At 49.8% G+C, this 19,412-nt stretch overlaps 2 protein-coding genes across 2 annotated transcripts; both read left to right on the top strand.

Annotated features, from left to right (window-relative positions):
- The first annotated feature begins 461 nt into the window (after window positions 1–461).
- LOC143786262 (NEDD4-binding protein 1-like) lies at window positions 462–12,851 on the top strand. The gene is made up of 7 exons (XM_077275539.1): window positions 462–543; window positions 4,256–4,415; window positions 5,581–5,688; window positions 7,998–8,121; window positions 8,169–9,640; window positions 11,236–11,882; window positions 12,545–12,851. The coding sequence occupies exons 1-6, from the start codon at window positions 462–464 to the stop codon at window positions 11,348–11,350; spliced, it is 2,061 nt and encodes a 686-aa protein (XP_077131654.1). The 3' UTR covers window positions 11,351–11,882; window positions 12,545–12,851.
- On the top strand, window positions 12,492–19,109 carry LOC143786261 (NEDD4-binding protein 1-like). Its single transcript, XM_077275538.1, has 6 exons — window positions 12,492–12,496; window positions 12,545–12,652; window positions 12,994–13,101; window positions 15,411–15,534; window positions 15,582–17,059; window positions 18,985–19,109. The coding sequence occupies exons 1-6, from the start codon at window positions 12,492–12,494 to the stop codon at window positions 19,097–19,099; spliced, it is 1,938 nt and encodes a 645-aa protein (XP_077131653.1). The 3' UTR covers window positions 19,100–19,109.
- The last annotated feature ends 303 nt before the right edge of the window (window positions 19,110–19,412 follow it).

Genomic DNA, 19,412 nt, shown 5'->3' with positions numbered 1-19,412 from the left:
TTGCTTATCTATGGGACCGGCTATAAAACCTACCACCGAGCCTCAGGTCTCAGCTTCTCCTGCATCACCGCTGCCTCCCCCTTCCCAGCATTTGGAGCCCGCTACTATATCTCCGAGAGCAAGTCGGAGCCCCAAGAGGAACCGGAGGGCGAGAGTGGTATACTCGCCAGTGCCGCCATCTTCGCGCGTCCCTGAGCGCTCTAGGAGTGGACGCGCTGGAGGTCGGAGTTCGGCTAGGCGGAAGTCTCGGAGCGCGTCGCGGGAACTTCTTTCAGGTCGGCCGACGTCACAAGCCCCAGCGCCGGATGCTGTCGTCAGAACCGGCGCGTCAAGAATAGAAGATCCTATTTCAATTCCGGTTACAGCGGGGAGCTGTGAAGATTTATCTAACCGCTGTGGCCGTACAAGCGCTGCAGCGGTCCAGGGAGCCTGGGACGCCGCATCGCTGGGCAGTGCAGAGAATGCCTGTTATGGCAACTCATCCGCCGCTGCTGCAGCCGCCAGATCGTGGGTCAGCGGTCCTTCACACAGCCAAGAAGAAAGGTATCTTCAGCAGCGTTCGCATTCGCCTGCAGGAGTAGGCTTGAGTGCTAGCAGCGCTGTCAACCAAGACCTGGGACGTCGCGGAGATGGTGAGAATATATCTGTCCCTCTGTCTGTCCACTCTCTGAATATGAAAGAGCTAATTAAGGAAGCTCTGGATGATTATTTGGGCAGCAATGTTTTGTCAACTGCTCATAGATCTTCCACGAGCGAAATGAATTCTGGCAGCTCTGGTATTGTTTTAAGGCCTGGGCTGCCAGAGATTCTTTTAAAAGAATCGTTAACATGTGAAGTGTCACCTTTGGGCTTTCATCTGAGCCCTGCAGTAAAGCAGCTGATTTGGAACAGAGCATTTATTGATTTATTTTCTTTATTACCGTCTGTCAGGGATCAGCAGAATAGGTATGAAAAAAAAGAGGATACTGACGAAAAAAAGAAATCTAATCCAGTAAAATCTTTTAATAACTGGATACAAGCTTTTTCCATCTATTCTGCTGTCCTAGGCGAAAAATACCCCAATCTTTGCTCTGGGCTTTTTCAGCACTTAGATTGTATTTTAGAGGCATACCGAAATTTTGGCGGTATGGCCTGGCTCCTTTACGACGAGGCTTTCAGGCAGAAGCTGTCAATGTTCCCTAATTTGGCTTGGGGTAATAAAGATGTCGGATTGTGGATTTCCTTAATGATGCCTCAGAGGTTTCCATCCCATAAGCAGACCCCTAGCCCCATGTTAAAAAGGGTGTGTGCTTTGCATATAATGAGTCATCATGTAAATGGGCTCAGAATTGCAGATTTCGGCATGAATGCTCCTTCTGTGGGGGCATTCATCCAATGGCCAAATGTTACAAAAAGCAAATGCAAGGTATTCAGCACCCTGGCAATAGAGAAACCTTTTCTAAAGGCAACGACGCCAGTGAACCTGGGAAACATGGTGCCATGGTTAAAAATATACCCCGATCAGGAGAGTAGCTCGCTTCTTTTTGAAGGTTTCTTAAAGGGATTTTTTGTACCCCCTTTTTCGGGCGCGGGCTGCAGGGTGGTGTCTAACCTTCCGTCTGCACTTGAATTCCCAGAAGTTGTAGAGGAAAAAATCGGAGCAGAGTTAAAATTAGGTAGAGTGTCTGGTCCATTTGATACTCCCCCATTTGAAAATTTTAGGATTTCACCGTTAGGTGTCGTTCCTAAAAAAGACAGCGGGTCCTTTAGACTCATACATCATTTGTCATTTCCGAAAGGAGAATCGCTGAATGATGAAGTGGGCAGTTTTAATTGTTCGGTTCAATACACATCTTTTGATGTGGCAATAGATTTATTAAGGACATTTGGTCGCGATGCCCTTATGGCTAAATCGGACATTAAGTCTGCATTTAGGATTTTACCAGTTAATCCAGAAGGGTTCAATTCCCTAGGTTTTTCATTTCAGAATAAATTTTTCTTCGATAGATGTCTCCCGATGGGATTTTCTTTGTCCTGCTTCTATTTTGAGTCGTTTTCCACATTTATTCAATGGGTTGTTGAGTTTGATTTTTCGGGAGGCGGTATGTTACACTATCTAGACGACTTTTTGTTTATTGGCCCGGCTGAGTCATGTAAATGCCAGTCATTGCTAGATAGGTTTTTAGAAATATGCGACCAGTTCGGTGTTCCAATTGCCTTTGAAAAAACGGTTCCTCCTTGCACGTCAATTGAATTTTTAGGTATTCTGATTGATTCTCATAATATGTGTTGTTCTTTGCCTGCTGAAAAATTGCTTAAATTACAATCCGCAATTTCCCTCTGTTTAATTTTGGAGAAGGTCACATTAAAAGAGCTGCAGTCTTTATTGGGTCTTTTAAATTTTGCATTGAGAATTATCCCCATGGGTAGGGTGTTTTCTAGGAGGTTGTACGAAGCCACAACAGGTCATTCTTCTCCTAATTCTCATATACGCCTGGGGAAGGATTTAAAAGATGATTTGAAAATTTGGCTCCGATTTTTATCTAGTTTTAATGGTAGGACTATGTGGCAGGACTCTTTCGTACCATCAGAGGATATTGGTTTAAATTTCTATTCAGATAGGGAGTTTGGATTTGGCATATCCTTAACCTCCCGTTGGTCTTCAGAGGCTTGGCCTTCTTTTTGGCAGGAGCTAGGGGTGTTGGATAACCAGACTGTTTTGGATTTATTTTCTATATATTTGTGTTTGCAGTTATGGGGTGCTTTATTGAAGGACAGGAGAATCTTAATTCCTTCTAATAATCAAGGTGTAATTTTTGCTTTGAATACTCTTTCATCCAAGAATAAATGGGCAGCTAGGATTCTTAAACAGGTTGTTTTTCTCTGCTTAGAATTTAATATTTGGTTAAAAGCAATTTCTTGCTCTAATGAGAATTGTACTAATTCCGTATATCTTTGTCACCGTCAGCTGTTTCTTTTCAAGAGGGAATCCCTGAAAGAGGAGGAGGACAGAGTTTTTTGCCCACAGGGAATATGGAATGTGATTCTGGAATAATTTCTCACTTCATTACTAAATCCCTGGCTGATAGAACATGGGCCGATTATTCGGCAGCATGGAAACTTTGGATGGATTTTTGTTTAGTCAAGAACCACACTTATAGTGATTGTACGGTAGGGATGGCACTTAGTTTTTTAGAGAATTTAGTACAGAGAGGTTTATCGTTTTCAGCTTTATCTAAAAATGTAGCAGGAATATCTTTCTTTTTGAAGATGCTAAGTGTGAGGCCAATGTCAGACATATTTCAGGTTAGGCAGTTCTTAAAGGGATTTAGGAAAACTTATTTTAAGCCGGACGATCGTCGTCCTATTTCTTTTAAATTGCTAAAAGATCTCTGCTCTTGTCTAGCTTCGGTTTGCGTTAATGAATTTGAAGCATGTCTTTTCTCTACAGCCTTCTCTATAGCCTTTTTTGCGGCCCTCCGGGTGAGTGAATTAGTATCCCAGAAAAAATCTCTCCCTTCTGGCTTGTCGTTTGATGATGTTAAATTTTTTAAGTCACATGTTATGCTATCTATTAAGAAATCAAAGACAGACCAGATGGGTAGAGGTTCATTCGTACGCTTAAATTCTATCAATGACAGGGTCATTTGTCCTGTTGCCAATGCTAAGAGATGGGCGTTACTACGCCCCAAAATTGCTGGACCATTTTTTATTCACGCTAATGGGGAACCTGCAACTATTTTCCAATTTAATTTTATCCTTAAAAAGTGTTTGAAAGTATTGAACCTATCGGATCAAAAAAATTTCCTCTCATTCCTTCCGGATCGGGGCGGCAACTGAAGCCGCAAGACTGGGCCTTCAGGAGGGTAGAATAAAGAGTATAGGTAGATGGGAATCTAACAAGTTTAAGCTTTATATTCGTCCTGATTTGTATATTCCTTAATATGTGGTTCCTTTTTAGGTTTTCTATCAGTCTGGATTATCGGGCATTCCTATGTTTTTTGGTCAGAAAAAAGGGCAAGTGTGAGATCCTATTCAAAAAACCTTTCTTTTAATTCTTGTTTTCTTCAAGTTTTATGGTTTAGTAGGCGAGGAATGCAATGGAGGGAACTAATAGAAGAAATAAGAAAATTGAAAAAACACTGGCCTGCGCCTGATTTAATAATACTGCATTTGGGTGGTAATGATCTGGGTAAAGTTAGCACCCTTAATTTAATTGCTTCCATGAAGAGAGATATTTCTATTTTAAAAACTGAATTTTTTAATTGTTTTATAGTTTTTTCAGAAATTGTTCCTCGGTTCATTTGGTTTAACAACAACATGAAGTTTCTTGAGAAAATCCGGAAAAGACTTAACAGAAGCATGGAGAAATTTATGTATTTAATAGATGGTTTTTCTTTCAGGCATGTAGAGCTAGAAGAAGTAATTCCTGGAATGTACAGGGGCGATCTAGTTCACTTGTCAGAAGTGGGTTTGGATATTTTGAATCTGGATTTCCAATCTATGATTGAAAAATGGCTTTGGCGTTTTGGGGGGCCTCACCTTTTCAAGGAGAGGCGTTTGGGATAATCGCCCGTAGAATTCGGGTGGATTGTGATGAATTGGAGTATTATTAACTTATTTATTCAAATGGTTTATTGATGGTTATTGGATTAAAATATAATTTTATCAAAGTAACTCAAAATAAAACGCCACGGCCATTTCTTCCAACAAAAAATTTGGTGTCATGTGTATTTATTGGGATATGGATGGGGTTTGTGTTACCATGGACGCCCCCCCCCATTGGAGAATACATGGGGGGTCGCATGATAACACAACCCCTATAGACTTATTCTATTATTCACCATAATTGGTTTATATTTCATGTATGGAATTCCGTTTTAATAGGTTTCTATGGAAGCTTAAAGCTTGGTTTCAAAGGGTTAAGTTATGAAGTAAGCTGCGCTGTGCGTGAGCAGGTTCCAGCTGGTTTCACCCGGTTTTATTCCCGCAATTTTTGCGGGTTATGATTGGTTGTTAAGAAAAAAGCGGGAAGATTTTTTTCCTATTTAATCAGCTGTTCCATCAGCTGTCTCTCAGTCACCTGATGAAGACAGAAGACCCACCCGCCCCCCCTTAATTTATGCTGTTATTTTAAACTGTCGTGGCGTTTGTTTGTGGGATAATCGCCCGTAGAATTCGGGTGGATTGTGATGAATTGGAGTATTATTAACTTATTTATTCAAATGGTTTATTGATGGTTATTGGATTAAAATATAATTTTATCAAAGTAACTCAAAATAAAACGCCACGGCCATTTCTTCCAACAAAAAATTTGGTGTCATGTGTATTTATTGGGATATCGATGGGGTTTGTGTTACCATGGATATAGTGCCCCGCCGCCTCCGTGCTGCGGATCCTGCACAGTGTTACCTCTGCTGCAGTCAGGGTTATACCTCCTCTGCTCACTCTGCACCCAGAGGCGGGCAGAGGAGGCGGGTGGGCAGAGGATCCGAGCGTGATCAGCAGATATTGTACCCGGCCCTGTGCCGTTACCGGACGCTAGTGTCTCGGTGTGGACTCCGCAGATTTCTCAGTTTCGTGTTTTTTCTATCTCTTCAGATTATTACAGTTCACATTTGTTGGGGACATTTTCATGATCCCGGATGACCCACTGGGACGACATGGCCCGAAGCTGGATAATTTCCTCAGCAAGGAGTCCGAGCACAGGTGAGACGTCTCGCCGTGTCTCCACGTGTCCTTTTACCCTCCATTCGTAGGATGAGGAATTAAGGGGTAAACTTCCAAGACTCTCTATTTTGTGCCTTGATTTGATTTTTCAGGGTGATGCAGAGGCACAGACCTTATAATTACTGACGACCTCCAGTGCGGTTACTATACTGGGACCAGCAGACTGACACACCTGCCCATCAAAGCGCCCCTGTCCTCCTCTGTGTTTGTGTCTTGTTTATTAAAAATATTAAAAGCACATTAAAAGCTTTTCAGCCAAATAGGGCTTTTATTTATTTTTTTGGCTCTGGTTTATTTCTGGTCTCCAATCATCTCTGCGCTTTTTGCAGATGGCACTGTGCTCCAATGCGGATTTTGCTGCAGCCGATTCCTCCGTCATTTCCACTCTCGGCCTTAGGCTATGTTCACACTTTGCGGGTTTTGCCGCAGATCCGCAGCCGATTTGACACTGCGGATCCGCAGCAGTTTTCCATGCAGGGTACAGTACAATGTTACCCTATGGAAAACAAAACCTGCTGTGCCCACGCTGCGGATTTCCACGGAAAAAGCCGCACGTCACCGCTGTGCTCTGCTTTCACTTCACGGCCGGCAGTCAGTCAGTGCGGGAAGCAGACGGCGAGGGCCCTGACGGACACCGGAATGTGAGTATGTACTGTTTGTTTTTTTTTACATTTACGATGGTAACCAGGGTAAACATCGGGTTACTAAGCGCGGCCCTGCGCTTAGTAACCCAATGTTTACCCTGGTTACCCGGGGACCTCGGCACTGTTGGTCGCTGGAGAGCTGTCTGTGTGACAGCTCCCCAGCGACCACACAACGACTTACCAATGATCACGGCCAGGTCGTATCGCTGGTCGTGATCGTTGGTAAATCGTTTTGTGTAACGGTACCCTTAGAGGTGACTGGGGAGGAGGTGGCAGACTGAGAGGGGTCTGGGGAGGAGGTGGCAGACTGAGAGGGGTCTGGGGAGGAGGTGGCAGACTGAGGGGGGTCTGGGGAGGAGGTGGCAGACTGAGAGGGGTCTGGGGAGGAGGTGGCAGACTGAGAGGGGTCTGGGGAGGAGAAGGCGAACTGAGAGGGGTCTGGGGAGGAGAAGGCGAACTGAGAGGGGTCTGGGGAGGAGGTGGCGGACTGAGAGGGGTCTGGGGAGGAGGTGGCAGACTGAGAGGGGTCTGGGGAGGAGGTGGCAGACTGAGGGGGGTCTGGGGAGGAGGTGGCAGACTGAGAGGGGTCTGGGGAGGAGGTGGCAGACTGAGAGGGGTCTGGGGAGGAGGTGGCAGACTGAGGGGGGTCTGGGGAGGAGGTGGCAGACTGAGGGGGGTCTGGGGAGGAGGTGGCAGACTGAGAGGGGTCTGGGGAGGAGGTGGCAGACTGAGAGGGGTCTGGGGAGGAGGTGGCAGGATGCATATAGCAGTGGTTTATGCCGCATTCCTTAGGCCGGGGTCACACTTGTGAGTGTGATGCGAGAAACTCGCACATCAATACACGGCACTGTCGACGCACTCAGGACCGGCGTGTGCGGCTGTATAGAAATACATGCAACCGCACGCTTCGGTCCCGAGTGCCGGTGGCAGTTCCGGGTATTGATGCGAGAGACTTGGCGCGAGTTTCTCGCATCACACTCGCAATTGTGACACTGGCCTTACTGAAGATGTGTATGATGAGCCTGCGTGTGCGTGGAGAGGGAACAGCTGTGGCTTACCACTTCTCGGGATGTATGGTGACAATCACGTACATGAGCTGGGACCCTACTGATTTGGTTTTGGTCTGCTGTTTCTGTAGTGATGGGATAATGTGGCCTTCGGGTCATGCTCAGAGTATAACGCACTACACACATTAGTGATAATACTGTAAATCAGTGCCGGACTCTGTGTGGTCCCATTGATTTATAAAATACCCTGAGGGTTGGGTAATAAGATGCCTTCTTCCCTTTGTCCTTCCCTGGTGCTGATTCCTGTAAAGGCTATAAACAAATGATGAATTAGTCATTAACCGGGACGTCGTGTGAGCCAAGATATGAAATGTGCCTGATAACGTGTGGAAATCCCAGTGAGGGCTATGAGGAAGTTTCTGCTATACAGGAAGTTGTTGTGGATTTCTGCGGTCGGACAGAGGGAAGTGTGCGGAGTCGGGTCACAGCGCAGGGAAACTCCACACCGTGCTCCATGATATACTGAGAAATTACGGAGAGTCCCGCCGATGCTCGCCTTATTCATTCATCCTTTTTTATTCTTCAAACTGATTTTTATAACTTATTTCTCGCCAATATTATAATTGCATCTATGTAGAGCGCAGCAGCCGGTGACAGCCATTTCTACTGTTGTGCTCTGCATAGGTGCTGGCCGCCATTCATTGCTAGTTGAAGCTGCTCCTTTCGTCTCGGATCGTTTTGACCTTGTGGGGTATAGAGAGGTGAGATTTTATACCTCCCCCTCACCGCACCACTGCCTTTACCTGAGGATCTTACTCTTCTTTTTTCTTTATTTTTGCAGGAATATATTGAAGGCCTTTGTGAACCTGAGATGGAGAGGAAGGAAAGCTACCCCAAGGAGATGCATTGTATATTTGCTGGGGCCCAGAGTTTGTTCCTGAACCATCTGATTATGGACACTTGCGCCCACATCACCATGTTGGAGATCGGACTCCTCGGTATTAAAGGAGGAACAGAGCCCGTGGTTATGGCCCAGAGTCACATCCAGCAGTTTGTAAGACTTTTTAAAAATAATGAAAGTTTACCCCAAAGCCGAGAACTGGAAGTGAAAAAGAGGTTTAAATGTTTTGTGGAGGCCAATGCAGATAAGTACACCATGGACTTATTGTCACTGCCCAGCGCCTTAAAGGAGGAGCTGCTGAACCTCACGTTGGAGGATCAATCTTGTGACGCCGATCAGGAGATTGCCGCAGTTATTACCAATGCTAAGACACGTAGTAGTCCGTGCACAGAAACATCTAGAAAAAAACCTCGGGCCCCCGTAACGGAGTTGACCAGCCAGCTGGATTCTGTGTTTTCCAGTGTACCCGAGACAGCAGCTCATCCCGCACTCATGTCGCTCACCCAACAGGACAGATTGTCCACAAAGAGGCGATGCTCCGAGAATGAAGATCGATGTCCGAAGAAGCCGTTCTCCTTAGACTGCATCCAGAAAGACGGTCCCGTCTCAAGTGCCAGCGCCGCCACTACCAACTTGCCAATCATAGATCTGATGGCTGACTCTAGCGAAGACTCGTTGATCGACATGGACGAAGACGATCCCATAAGCTCCGAATCCGAGTACAAGATCCTTGTAAACTTTTTCAAGAACATGGGATATTCCAAGGAGGTGGTTGAGAAGGTTATCCGTGAGCTGGGGCAGTCCGAGGAGCTCTTAAAACTTCTTGATGAGATAAAAAAAGAAAGCAACAAGGTGCCGACGGCAAATATTGAGAGACGGCAAAATGCTAAAGACGGTAATGCATCTAAGCTGAGGCAGGAGGTGATGGAGGATCCGGTCAGGACACGCACAGCCGGCAATGAGGACTTGGGGAACGTCATGAAGAACAACCCAACAGCTACTCAAAGACTTCAGACTCAAGTATCCGGAACGGAAGGTAGTTTACCAAAGAATTTTACTTTTGTTGCAAGAGGTGCCTCCAGCCCTCCAAGGAATAATATCATCGTAATCCCAGACACACCTTCCAACGTCCTCCCATGGCCGCAGGTAACAAAACAGATTCCCATAAAATGCTTCAATTCTACCCATCCACCGAAACCTGTGCAGAGTGACGTGAAGCCCTCGGCATCTGTGAGACCAGAGAAGTACAACCCGCCGGTGACCGGGGTGCAGATATACCTCAACTCCATCAAGACCCCCTATAGGCTGGAGCTAAAAAATGAGCCGGGGAGAGTGGACCTGAAACACATAATCATCGATGGGAGCAACGTCGCTATCAGGTCAGTGCTTGTTACCAGACTGGTGGGTGAATTACAGTGCATGTCAGGAGCAGCGCTCATTATATTACTGTGCAGGAGCAGCGTTCGTTATATTATTGTGCAATGCAGGAGCAGTGCTCATTATATTACTGTGCAATGCAGGAGCAGCGCTCGTTATATTACTGTGCAATGCAGGAGCAGCACTTGTTATATTCCTGTGCGGGGCTGGAGCAGCGCTCGTTATATTCCTGTGCGAGGCTGGAGCAGCGCTCGTTACATTCCTGTGCGAGGCTGGAGCAGCGCTCGTTCTATTCCTGTGCGAGGTTGGAGCAGCGCTCGTTATATTCCTGTGCGGGGCTGGAGCAGCGCTCGTTATATTCCTGTGCGGGGCTGGAGCAGCGCTCGTTATATTCCTGTGCGGGGCTGGAGCAGCGCTCGATATATTCCTGTGCGGGGCTGGAGCAGCGCTCGTTATATTCCTGTGCGGGGCTGGAGCAGCGCTCGATATATTCCTGTGCGGGGCTGGAGCAGCGCTCGTTATATTCCTGTGCGGGGCTGGAGCAGCGCTCCATATATTCCTGTGCGGGGCTGGAGCAGCGCTCGTTATATTCCTGTGCGGGGCTGGAGCAGCGCTCGTTATATTCCTGTGCGGGGCTGGAGCAGCGCTCGTTATATTCCTGTGCGGGGCTGGAGCAGCGCTCGTTATATTCCTGTGCGGGGCTGGAGCAGCGCTCGTTATATTCCTGTGCGGGGCTGGAGCAGCGCTCGTTATATTCCTGTGCGGGGCTGGAGCAGCGCTCGTTATATTCCTGTGCGGGGCTGTAGTGATAACTTGAACTGGGTGGTTGGGGGGGCATCTATCATTACATTTGCACCCAGGATTTTGTTTTTATTGTGACATATCTTTGTCTTAAATTTGGGCAGAAAATTTATCAGTGTTTTATGCGACTTATTACACCAATTTTTTTTAAGTATCTGTGCCAAAACTTAAAAATAACAAAAGCAACTTGGTAAGCTTTTAGCACGAAATACCCGTATTGTGTATCAGATGTAAGATGTCGCCTGATGTTGCAGCGGGTCTCTCTCGGGGCGCTGCTGGATGTCGCAGGACACCGCACTCAGGACACTGCCAGATGTATGCGATGCTTTCTCGGGGTCCCACCGGATGTCGCAGTGGGGCGCTTTCAGGACACCACAGGATGTTGCAGCAGGGCACTCTCAGGATGTCACGGGATGTGGCAGCGGGGTACACTCAGGGCGGTGGCGGATTTGGCAGCAGGGCGCTCTTAGGGTGCAGCTGGATGTGGAAGCGGGGTGCTGTTGGGGTGCAGCCGGATGTGGAAGTGGGGCGCTCTTAGGGTGCAGCCAGGTGGGGGGGAGCTCTTGGGGTGCAGCCTGATGTGGAAGCTGGGAGCTCTTAGGGTGCAGCCTGATGTGGAAGCTGGGAGCTCTTAGGGTGCTGACGGATGTGGGAGTGGGGCGCTTTTGGGGTGCAGCCGGATGTGGCAGCGGGGGCGCTTTTGGGGTGCAGCCGGATGTGGCAGCGGGGCGCTTTTGGGGTGTGGTAGCGGGGCGATTGTCTCACACTTTCTGATTATGGGGTCTACTTCTTGCAGTCACGGGTTACATAAGTTCTTTTCCTGTCGGGGAATCGCGATCGCCGTAGAATATTTCTGGAATAAAGGACACCGGAATATAACAGTGTTTGTTCCTCAGTGGAGGACGAAGTGAGACCCCAACATTACAGGTAACGGGCGCCGTCACATGTCACTGATGTGTGTGTAAGGTCTGTGAGCTCTTTCTTCATTACAGCCCCAGATGTGTACACCCGGTACACACTCCAGTGAGCGTGCATGTGTGGAAGGAAAGCAGAATAAGCTGTGCGAGACCCTCTGCACCCCTCCACCCCTACTTCCTTCCAGTGGTCTTCAGTACAAAGGTAGTGGGGGGTCCGTGGTCTGACATTTCGACCAATCACCCGATTGCAGTTCCTGGATGTAGATGGTGAACACAACAGCGCCATACACTGTGTAGTGGCTATTCTCAGGAACTGCAGCCCAGCCCATTACCTTCAATAGGTTGTCAGTATATATATCGTGGATGGCCCCTTTAATTGCAGCCGTACTAACACATGACCATTGTGTTTCCCTTTCTACATTTCTACAGAGCAGCACTTCCTCCAGCAGCTGGAAGAGCTGGGAATCCTATCGTTCACCCCCTCAAGGACCGTGCTGGGCTCCCGAATCTGCTCTCACGATGACAGGTGTGTAGGTCTTCGCACGTATCTCTCCCCCCACCCCCATGGCATTGGCACGTATGTTTCCCCCCACACTCGTGGCGTTGGCACGTATCTCTCCCCCCACCCTCATGGCGTCGGCACGTATCTCTCCCCCCACCCCCGTGGCGTCGGCACGTATGTTTCCTCCCACCCTGTTGGCATCAGCACGTATCTCTCCCCCCACCCTCTTGGCGTCGGCACGTATCTCTCCCCCCACCCTCTTGGCGTCGGCACGTATCTCTCCCCCCACCCTCTTGGCGTCGGCACGTATCTCTCCCCCCACCCTCTTGGCGTCGGCACGTATCTCTCCCCCCACCCTCGTGGCGTCGGCACGTATCTCTCCCCCCACCCTCGTGGCGTCGGCACGTATCTCTCCTCCCACCCCCGTGGCGTCGGCACGTATCTCTCCTCCCACCCCCGTGGCGTCGGCACTTATCTCTCCCCCCACCCTCGTGGCATGGGCACGTATCTCTCCCCCCACCCTCATGGCGTCAGCACGTACCTCTCCCCCCATGGCGTCGTCTCGTTGCCCCGTACTAACTAATCATCCTCCTGCAGCCGTGCATTAGATATCCGCACGTTAGGGTCTCGGGTATGACGTGCGATGTTCGGCTCCGGGGTAAACTCTATTTCTTCTTGTCCTGCAGGTTCCTGCTGCACTTGGCTGAAAAGACGGGAGGAATCATAGTCACAAATGACAATCTCCGAGAGTTTGTGGTAGAATCTCTGGCATGGACCAAGATTATAAAGGAAAGGTCGGTGCTCCTTGTTCTCTGGGTGCGGAGATCCGAGGTTTTTTCATTTTAGTAATTGGTGGGATATTGATCGGATACGTCAGCGCTTACTGATCCTGAGAATGGATGTAGTGCCCCGCCGCCTCCGTGCTGCGGATCCTGCACAGTGTTACCTCTGCTGCAGTCAGGGTTATACCTCCTCTGCTCACTCTGCACCCAGAGGCGGGCAGAGGAGGCGGGTGGGCAGAGGATCCGAGCGTGATCAGCAGATATTGTACCCGGCCCTGTGCCGTTACCGGACGCTAGTGTCTCGGTGTGGACTCCGCAGATTTCTCAGTTTCGTGTTTTTTCTATCTCTTCAGATTATTACAGTTCACATTTGTTGGGGACATTTTCATGATCCCGGATGACCCACTGGGACGACATGGCCCGAAGCTGGATAATTTCCTCAGCAAGGAGTCCGAGCACAGGTGAGACGTCTCGCCGTGTCTCCACGTGTCCTTTTACCCTCCATTCGTAGGATGAGGAATTAAGGGGTAAACTTCCAAGACTCTCTATTTTGTGCCTTGATTTGATTTTTCAGGGTGATGCAGAGGCACAGACCTTATAATTACTGACGACCTCCAGTGCGGTTACTATACTGGGACCAGCAGACTGACACACCTGCCCATCAAAGCGCCCCTGTCTTCCTCTGTGTTTGTGTCTTGTTTATTAAAAATATTAAAAGCACATTAAAAGCTTTTCAGCCAAATAGGGCTTTTATTTATTTTTTTGGCTCTGGTTTATTTCTGGTCTCCAATCATCTCTGCGCTTTTTGCAGATGGCACTGTGCTCCAATGCGGATTTTGCTGCAGCCGATTCCTCCGTCATTTCCACTCTCGGCCTTAGGCTATGTTCACACTTTGCGGGTTTTGCCGCAGATCCGCAGCGGATTTGACACTGCGGATCCGCAGCAGTTTTCCATGCAGGGTACAGTACAATGTTACCCTATGGAAAACAAAACCTGCTGTGCCCACGCTGCGGATTTCCACGGAAAAAGCCGCACGTCACCGCTGTGCTCTGCTTTCACTTCACGGCCGGCAGTCAGTCAGTGCGGGAAGCAGACGGCGAGGGCCCTGACGGACACCGGAATGTGAGTATGTACTGTTAGTTTTTTTTTACATTTACGATGGTAACCAGGGTAAACATCGGGTTACTAAGCGCGGCCCTGCGCTTAGTAACCCAATGTTTACCCTGGTTACCCTGGGACCTCGGCACTGTTGGTCGCTGGAGAGCTGTCTGTGTGACAGCTCCCCAGCGACCACACAACGACTTACCAATGATCACGGCCAGGTCGTATCGCTGGTCGTGATCGTTGGTAAATCGTTTTGTGTAACGGTACCCTTAGAGGTGACTGGGGAGGAGGTGGCAGACTGAGAGGGGTCTGGGGAGGAGGTGGCAGACTGAGAGGGGTCTGGGGAGGAGGTGGCAGACTGAGGGGGGTCTGGGGAGGAGGTGGCAGACTGAGAGGGGTCTGGGGAGGAGGTGGCAGACTGAGAGGGGTCTGGGGAGGAGAAGGCGAACTGAGAGGGGTCTGGGGAGGAGAAGGCGAACTGAGAGGGGTCTGGGGAGGAGGTGGCGGACTGAGAGGGGTCTGGGGAGGAGGTGGCAGACTGAGAGGGGTCTGGGGAGGAGGTGGCAGACTGAGGGGGGTCTGGGGAGGAGGTGGCAGACTGAGAGGGGTCTGGGGAGGAGGTGGCAGACTGAGAGGGGTCTGGGGAGGAGGTGGCAGACTGAGGGGGGTCTGGGGAGGAGGTGGCAGACTGAGGGGGGTCTGGGGAGGAGGTGGCAGACTGAGAGGGGTCTGGGGAGGAGGTGGCAGACTGAGAGGGGTCTGGGGAGGAGGTGGCAGGATGCATATAGCAGTGGTTTATGCCGCATTCCTTAGGCCGGGGTCACACTTGTGAGTGTGATGCGAGAAACTCGCACATCAATACACGGCACTGTCGACGCACTCAGGACCGGCGTGTGCGGCTGTATAGAAATACATGCAACCGCACGCTTCGGTCCCGAGTGCCGGTGGCAGTTCCGGGTATTGATGCGAGAGACTTGGCGCGAGTTTCTCGCATCACACTCGCAATTGTGACACTGGCCTTACTGAAGATGTGTATGATGAGCCTGCGTGTGCGTGGAGAGGGAACAGCTGTGGCTTACCACTTCTCGGGATGTATGGTGACAATCACGTACATGAGCTGGGACCCTACTGATTTGGTTTTGGTCTGCTGTTTCTGTAGTGATGGGATAATGTGGCCTTCGGGTCATGCTCAGAGTATAACGCACTACACACATTAGTGATAATACTGTAAATCAGTGCCGGACTCTGTGTGGTCCCATTGATTTATAAAATACCCTGAGGGTTGGGTAATAAGATGCCTTCTTCCCTTTGTCCTTCCCTGGTGCTGATTCCTGTAAAGGCTATAAACAAATGATGAATTAGTCATTAACCGGGACGTCGTGTGAGCCAAGATATGAAATGTGCCTGATAACGTGTGGAAATCCCAGTGAGGGCTATGAGGAAGTTTCTGCTATACAGGAAGTTGTTGTGGATTTCTGCGGTCGGACAGAGGGAAGTGTGCGGAGTCGGGTCACAGCGCAGGGAAACTCCACACCGTGCTCCATGATATACTGAGAAATTACGGAGAGTCCCGCCGATGCTCGCCTTATTCATTCATCCTTTTTTATTCTTCAAACTGATTTTTATAACTTATTTCTCGCCAATATTATAATTGCATCTATGTAGAGCGCAGCAGCCGGTGACAGCCATTTCTACTGTTGTGCTCTGCATAGGTGCTGGCCGCCATTCATTGCTAGTTGAAGCTGCTCCTTTCGTCTCGGATCGTTTTGACCTTGTGGGGTATAGAGAGGTGAGATTTTATACCTCCCCCTCACCGCACCACTGCCTTTACCTGAGGATCTTACTCTTCTTTTTTCTTTATTTTTGCAGGAATATATTGAAGGCCTTTGTGAACCTGAGATGGAGAGGAAGGAAAGCTACCCCAAGGAGATGCATTGTATATTTGCTGGGGCCCAGAGTTTGTTCCTGAACCATCTGATTATGGACACTTGCGCCCACATCACCATGTTGGAGATCGGACTCCTCGGTATTAAAGGAGGAACAGAGCCCGTGGTTATGGCCCAGAGTCACATCCAGCAGTTTGTAAGACTTTTTAAAAATAATGAAAGTTTACCCCAAAGCCGAGAACTGGAAGTGAAAAAGAGGTTTAAATGTTTTGTGGAGGCCAATGCAGATAAGTACACCATGGACTTATTGTCACTGCCCAGCGCCTTAAAGGAGGAGCTGCTGAACCTCACGTTGGAGGATCAATCTTGTGACGCCGATCAGGAGATTGCCGCAGTTATTACCAATGCTAAGACACGTAGTAGTCCGTGCACAGAAACATCTAGAAAAAAACCTCGGGCCCCCGTAACGGAGTTGACCAGCCAGCTGGATTCTGTGTTTTCCAGTGTACCCGAGACAGCAGCTCATCCCGCACTCATGTCGCTCACCCAACAGGACAGATTGTCCACAAAGAGGCGATGCTCCGAGAATGAAGATCGATGTCCGAAGAAGCCGTTCTCCTTAGACTGCATCCAGAAAGACGGTCCCGTCTCAAGTGCCAGCGCCGCCACTACCAACTTGCCCATCATAGATCTGATGGCTGACTCTAGCGAAGACTCGTTGATCGACATGGACGAAGATGATCCCATAAGCTCCGAATCCGAGTACAAGATCCTTGTAAACTTTTTCAAGAACATGGGATATTCCAAGGAGGTGGTTGAGAAGGTTATCCGTGAGCTGGGGCAGTCCGAGGAGCTCTTAAAACTTCTTGATGAGATAAAAAAAGAAAGCAACAAGGTGCCGACGGCAAATATTGAGAGACGGCAAAATGCTAAAGACGGTAATGCATCTAAGCTGAGGCAGGAGGTGATGGAGGATCCGGTCAGGACACGCACAGCCGGCAATGAGGACTTGGGGAACGTCATGAAGAACAACCCAACAGCTACTCAAAGACTTCAGACTCAAGTATCCGGAACGGAAGGTAGTTTACCAAAGAATTTTACTTTTGTTGCAAGAGGTGCCTCCAGCCCTCCAAGGAATAATATCATCGTAATCCCAGACACACCGGGACCTTCCAACGTCCTCCCATGGCCGCAGGTAACAAAACAGATTCCCATAAAATGCTTCAATTCTACCCATCCACCGAAACCTGTGCAGAGTGACGTGAAGCCCTCGGCATCTGTGAGACCAGAGAAGTACAACCCGCCGGTGACCGGGGTGCAGATATACCTCAACTCCATCAAGACCCCCTATAGGCTGGAGCTAAAAAATGAGCTGGGGAGAGTGGACCTGAAACACATAATCATCGATGGGAGCAACGTCGCTATCAGGTCAGTGCTTGTTACCAGACTGGTGGGTGAATTACAGTGCATGTCAGGAGCAGCGCTCATTATATTACTGTGCAGGAGCAGCGTTCGTTATATTATTGTGCAATGCAGGAGCAGTACTCATTATATTACTGTGCAATGCAGGAGCAGCGCTCGTTATATTACTGTGCAATGCAGGAGCAGCACTTGTTATATTCCTGTGCGGGGCTGGAGCAGCGCTCGTTATATTCCTGTGCGAGGCTGGAGCAGCGCTCGTTACATTCCTGTGCGAGGCTGGAGCAGCGCTCGTTATATTCCTGTGCGAGGTTGGAGCAGCGCTCGTTATATTCCTGTGCGGGGCTGGAGCAGCGCTCGTTATATTCCTGTGCGGGGCTGGAGCAGCGCTCGTTATATTCCTGTGCGGGGCTGGAGCAGCGCTCGATATATTCCTGTGCGGGGCTAGAGCAGCGCTCGTTACATTCCTGTGCGAGGCTGGAGCAGCGCTCGTTATATTCCTGTGCGAGGTTGGAGCAGCGCTCGTTATATTCCTGTGCGGGGCTGGAGCAGCGCTCGTTATATTCCTGTGCGGGGCTGGAGCAGCGCTCGTTATATTCCTGTGCGGGGCTGGAGCAGCGCTCGATATATTCCTGTGCGGGGCTGGAGCAGCGCTCGTTACATTCCTGTGCGAGGCTGGAGCAGCGCTCGTTATATTCCTGTGCGAGGCTGGAGCAGCGCTCGTTATATTCCTGTGCGGGGCTGGAGCAGCGCTCGTTATATTCCTGTGCGGGGCTGGAGCAGCGCTCGTTATATTCCTGTGCGGGGCTGGAGCAGCGCTCGATATATTCCTGTGCGGGGCTGGAGCAGCGCTCGTTATATTCCTGTGCGGGGCTGGAGCAGCGCTCCATATATTCCTGTGCGGGGCTGGAGCAGCGCTCGTTATATTCCTGTGCGGGGCTGGAGCAGCGCTCGTTATATTCCTGTGCGGGGCTGGAGCAGCGCTCGTTATATTCCTGTGCGGGGCTGGAGCAGCGCTCGTTATATTCCTGTGCGGGGCTGGAGCAGCGCTCGTTATATTCCTGTGCGGGGCTGGAGCAGCGCTCGTTATATTCCTGTGCGGGGCTGGAGCAGCGCTCGTTATATTCCTGTGCGGGGCTGTAGTGATAACTTGAACTGGGTGGTTGGGGGGGCATCTATCATTACATTTGCACCCAGGATTTTGTTTTTATTGTGACATATCTTTGTCTTAAATTTGGGCAGAAAATTTATCAGTGTTTTATGCGACTTATTACACCAATTTTTTTTAAGTATCTGTGCCAAAACTTAAAAATAACAAAAGCAACTTGGTAAGCTTTTAGCACGAAATACCCGTATTGTGTATCAGATGTAAGATGTCGCCTGATGTTGCAGCGGGTCTCTCTCGGGGCGCTGCTGGATGTCGCAGGACACCGCACTCAGGACACTGCCAGATGTATGCGATGCTTTCTCGGGGTCCCACCGGATGTCGCAGTGGGGCGCTTTCAGGACACCACAGGATGTTGCAGCAGGGCACTCTCAGGATGTCACGGGATGTGGCAGCGGGGTACACTCAGGGCGGTGGCGGATTTGGCAGCAGGGCGCTCTTAGGGTGCAGCTGGATGTGGAAGCGGGGTGCTGTTGGGGTGCAGCCGGATGTGGAAGTGGGGCGCTCTTAGGGTGCAGCCGGGTGGGGGGGAGCTCTTGGGGTGCAGCCTGATGTGGAAGCTGGGAGCTCTTAGGGTGCAGCCTGATGTGGAAGCTGGGAGCTCTTAGGGTGCTGACGGATGTGGGAGTGGGGCGCTTTTGGGGTGCAGCCGGATGTGGCAGCGGGGGCGCTTTTGGGGTGCAGCCGGATGTGGCAGCGGGGCGCTTTTGGGGTGTGGTAGCGGGGCGATTGTCTCACACTTTCTGATTATGGGGTCTACTTCTTGCAGTCACGGGTTACATAAGTTCTTTTCCTGTCGGGGAATCGCGATCGCCGTAGAATATTTCTGGAATAAAGGACACCGGAATATAACAGTGTTTGTTCCTCAGTGGAGGATGAAGTGAGACTCCAACATTACAGGTAACGGGCGCCGTCACATGTCACTGATGTGTGTGTAAGGTCTGTGAGCTCTTTCTTCATTACAGCCCCAGATGTGTACACCCGGTACACACTCCAGTGAGCGTGCATGTGTGGAAGGAAAGCAGAATAAGCTGTGCGAGACCCTCTGCACCCCTCCACCCCTACTTCCTTCCAGTGGTCTTCAGTACAAAGGTAGTGGGGGGTCCGTGGTCTGACATTTCGACCAATCACCCGATTGCAGTTCCTGGATGTAGATGGTGAACACAACAGCGCCATACACTGTGTAGTGGCTATTCT

This window comes from Ranitomeya variabilis, chromosome 7 (assembly GCF_051348905.1).
Source record: "Ranitomeya variabilis isolate aRanVar5 chromosome 7, aRanVar5.hap1, whole genome shotgun sequence".
In the NCBI taxonomy this organism is placed as follows: Eukaryota; Metazoa; Chordata; class Amphibia; order Anura; family Dendrobatidae; genus Ranitomeya; species Ranitomeya variabilis.
Note: the sequence above shows the minus strand (reverse complement) of the source record. Positions and strands in the feature narration are given on the sequence as shown.

Bases quoted from the DNA above. Each gene is read 5' to 3' on its own strand.
- LOC143786261 (XM_077275538.1), top strand. The intron at 12,653-12,993 runs GTCGGTGCTCCT...CTATCTCTTCAG, and splicing joins ACCAAGATTATAAAGGAAAG to ATTATTACAGTTCACATTTG. The intron at 13,102-15,410 runs GTGAGACGTCTC...GCATCTATGTAG, and splicing joins AGCAAGGAGTCCGAGCACAG to AGCGCAGCAGCCGGTGACAG.
- LOC143786262 (XM_077275539.1), top strand. From the start codon at position 462: ATGCCTGTTATGGCAACTCATCCGCCGCTGCTGCAGCCGCCAGATCGT. The intron at 4,416-5,580 runs GTACAGGGGCGA...CTATCTCTTCAG, and splicing joins GAAGAAGTAATTCCTGGAAT to ATTATTACAGTTCACATTTG. The intron at 8,122-8,168 runs GTGAGATTTTAT...CCTTTACCTGAG, and splicing joins ACCTTGTGGGGTATAGAGAG to GATCTTACTCTTCTTTTTTC.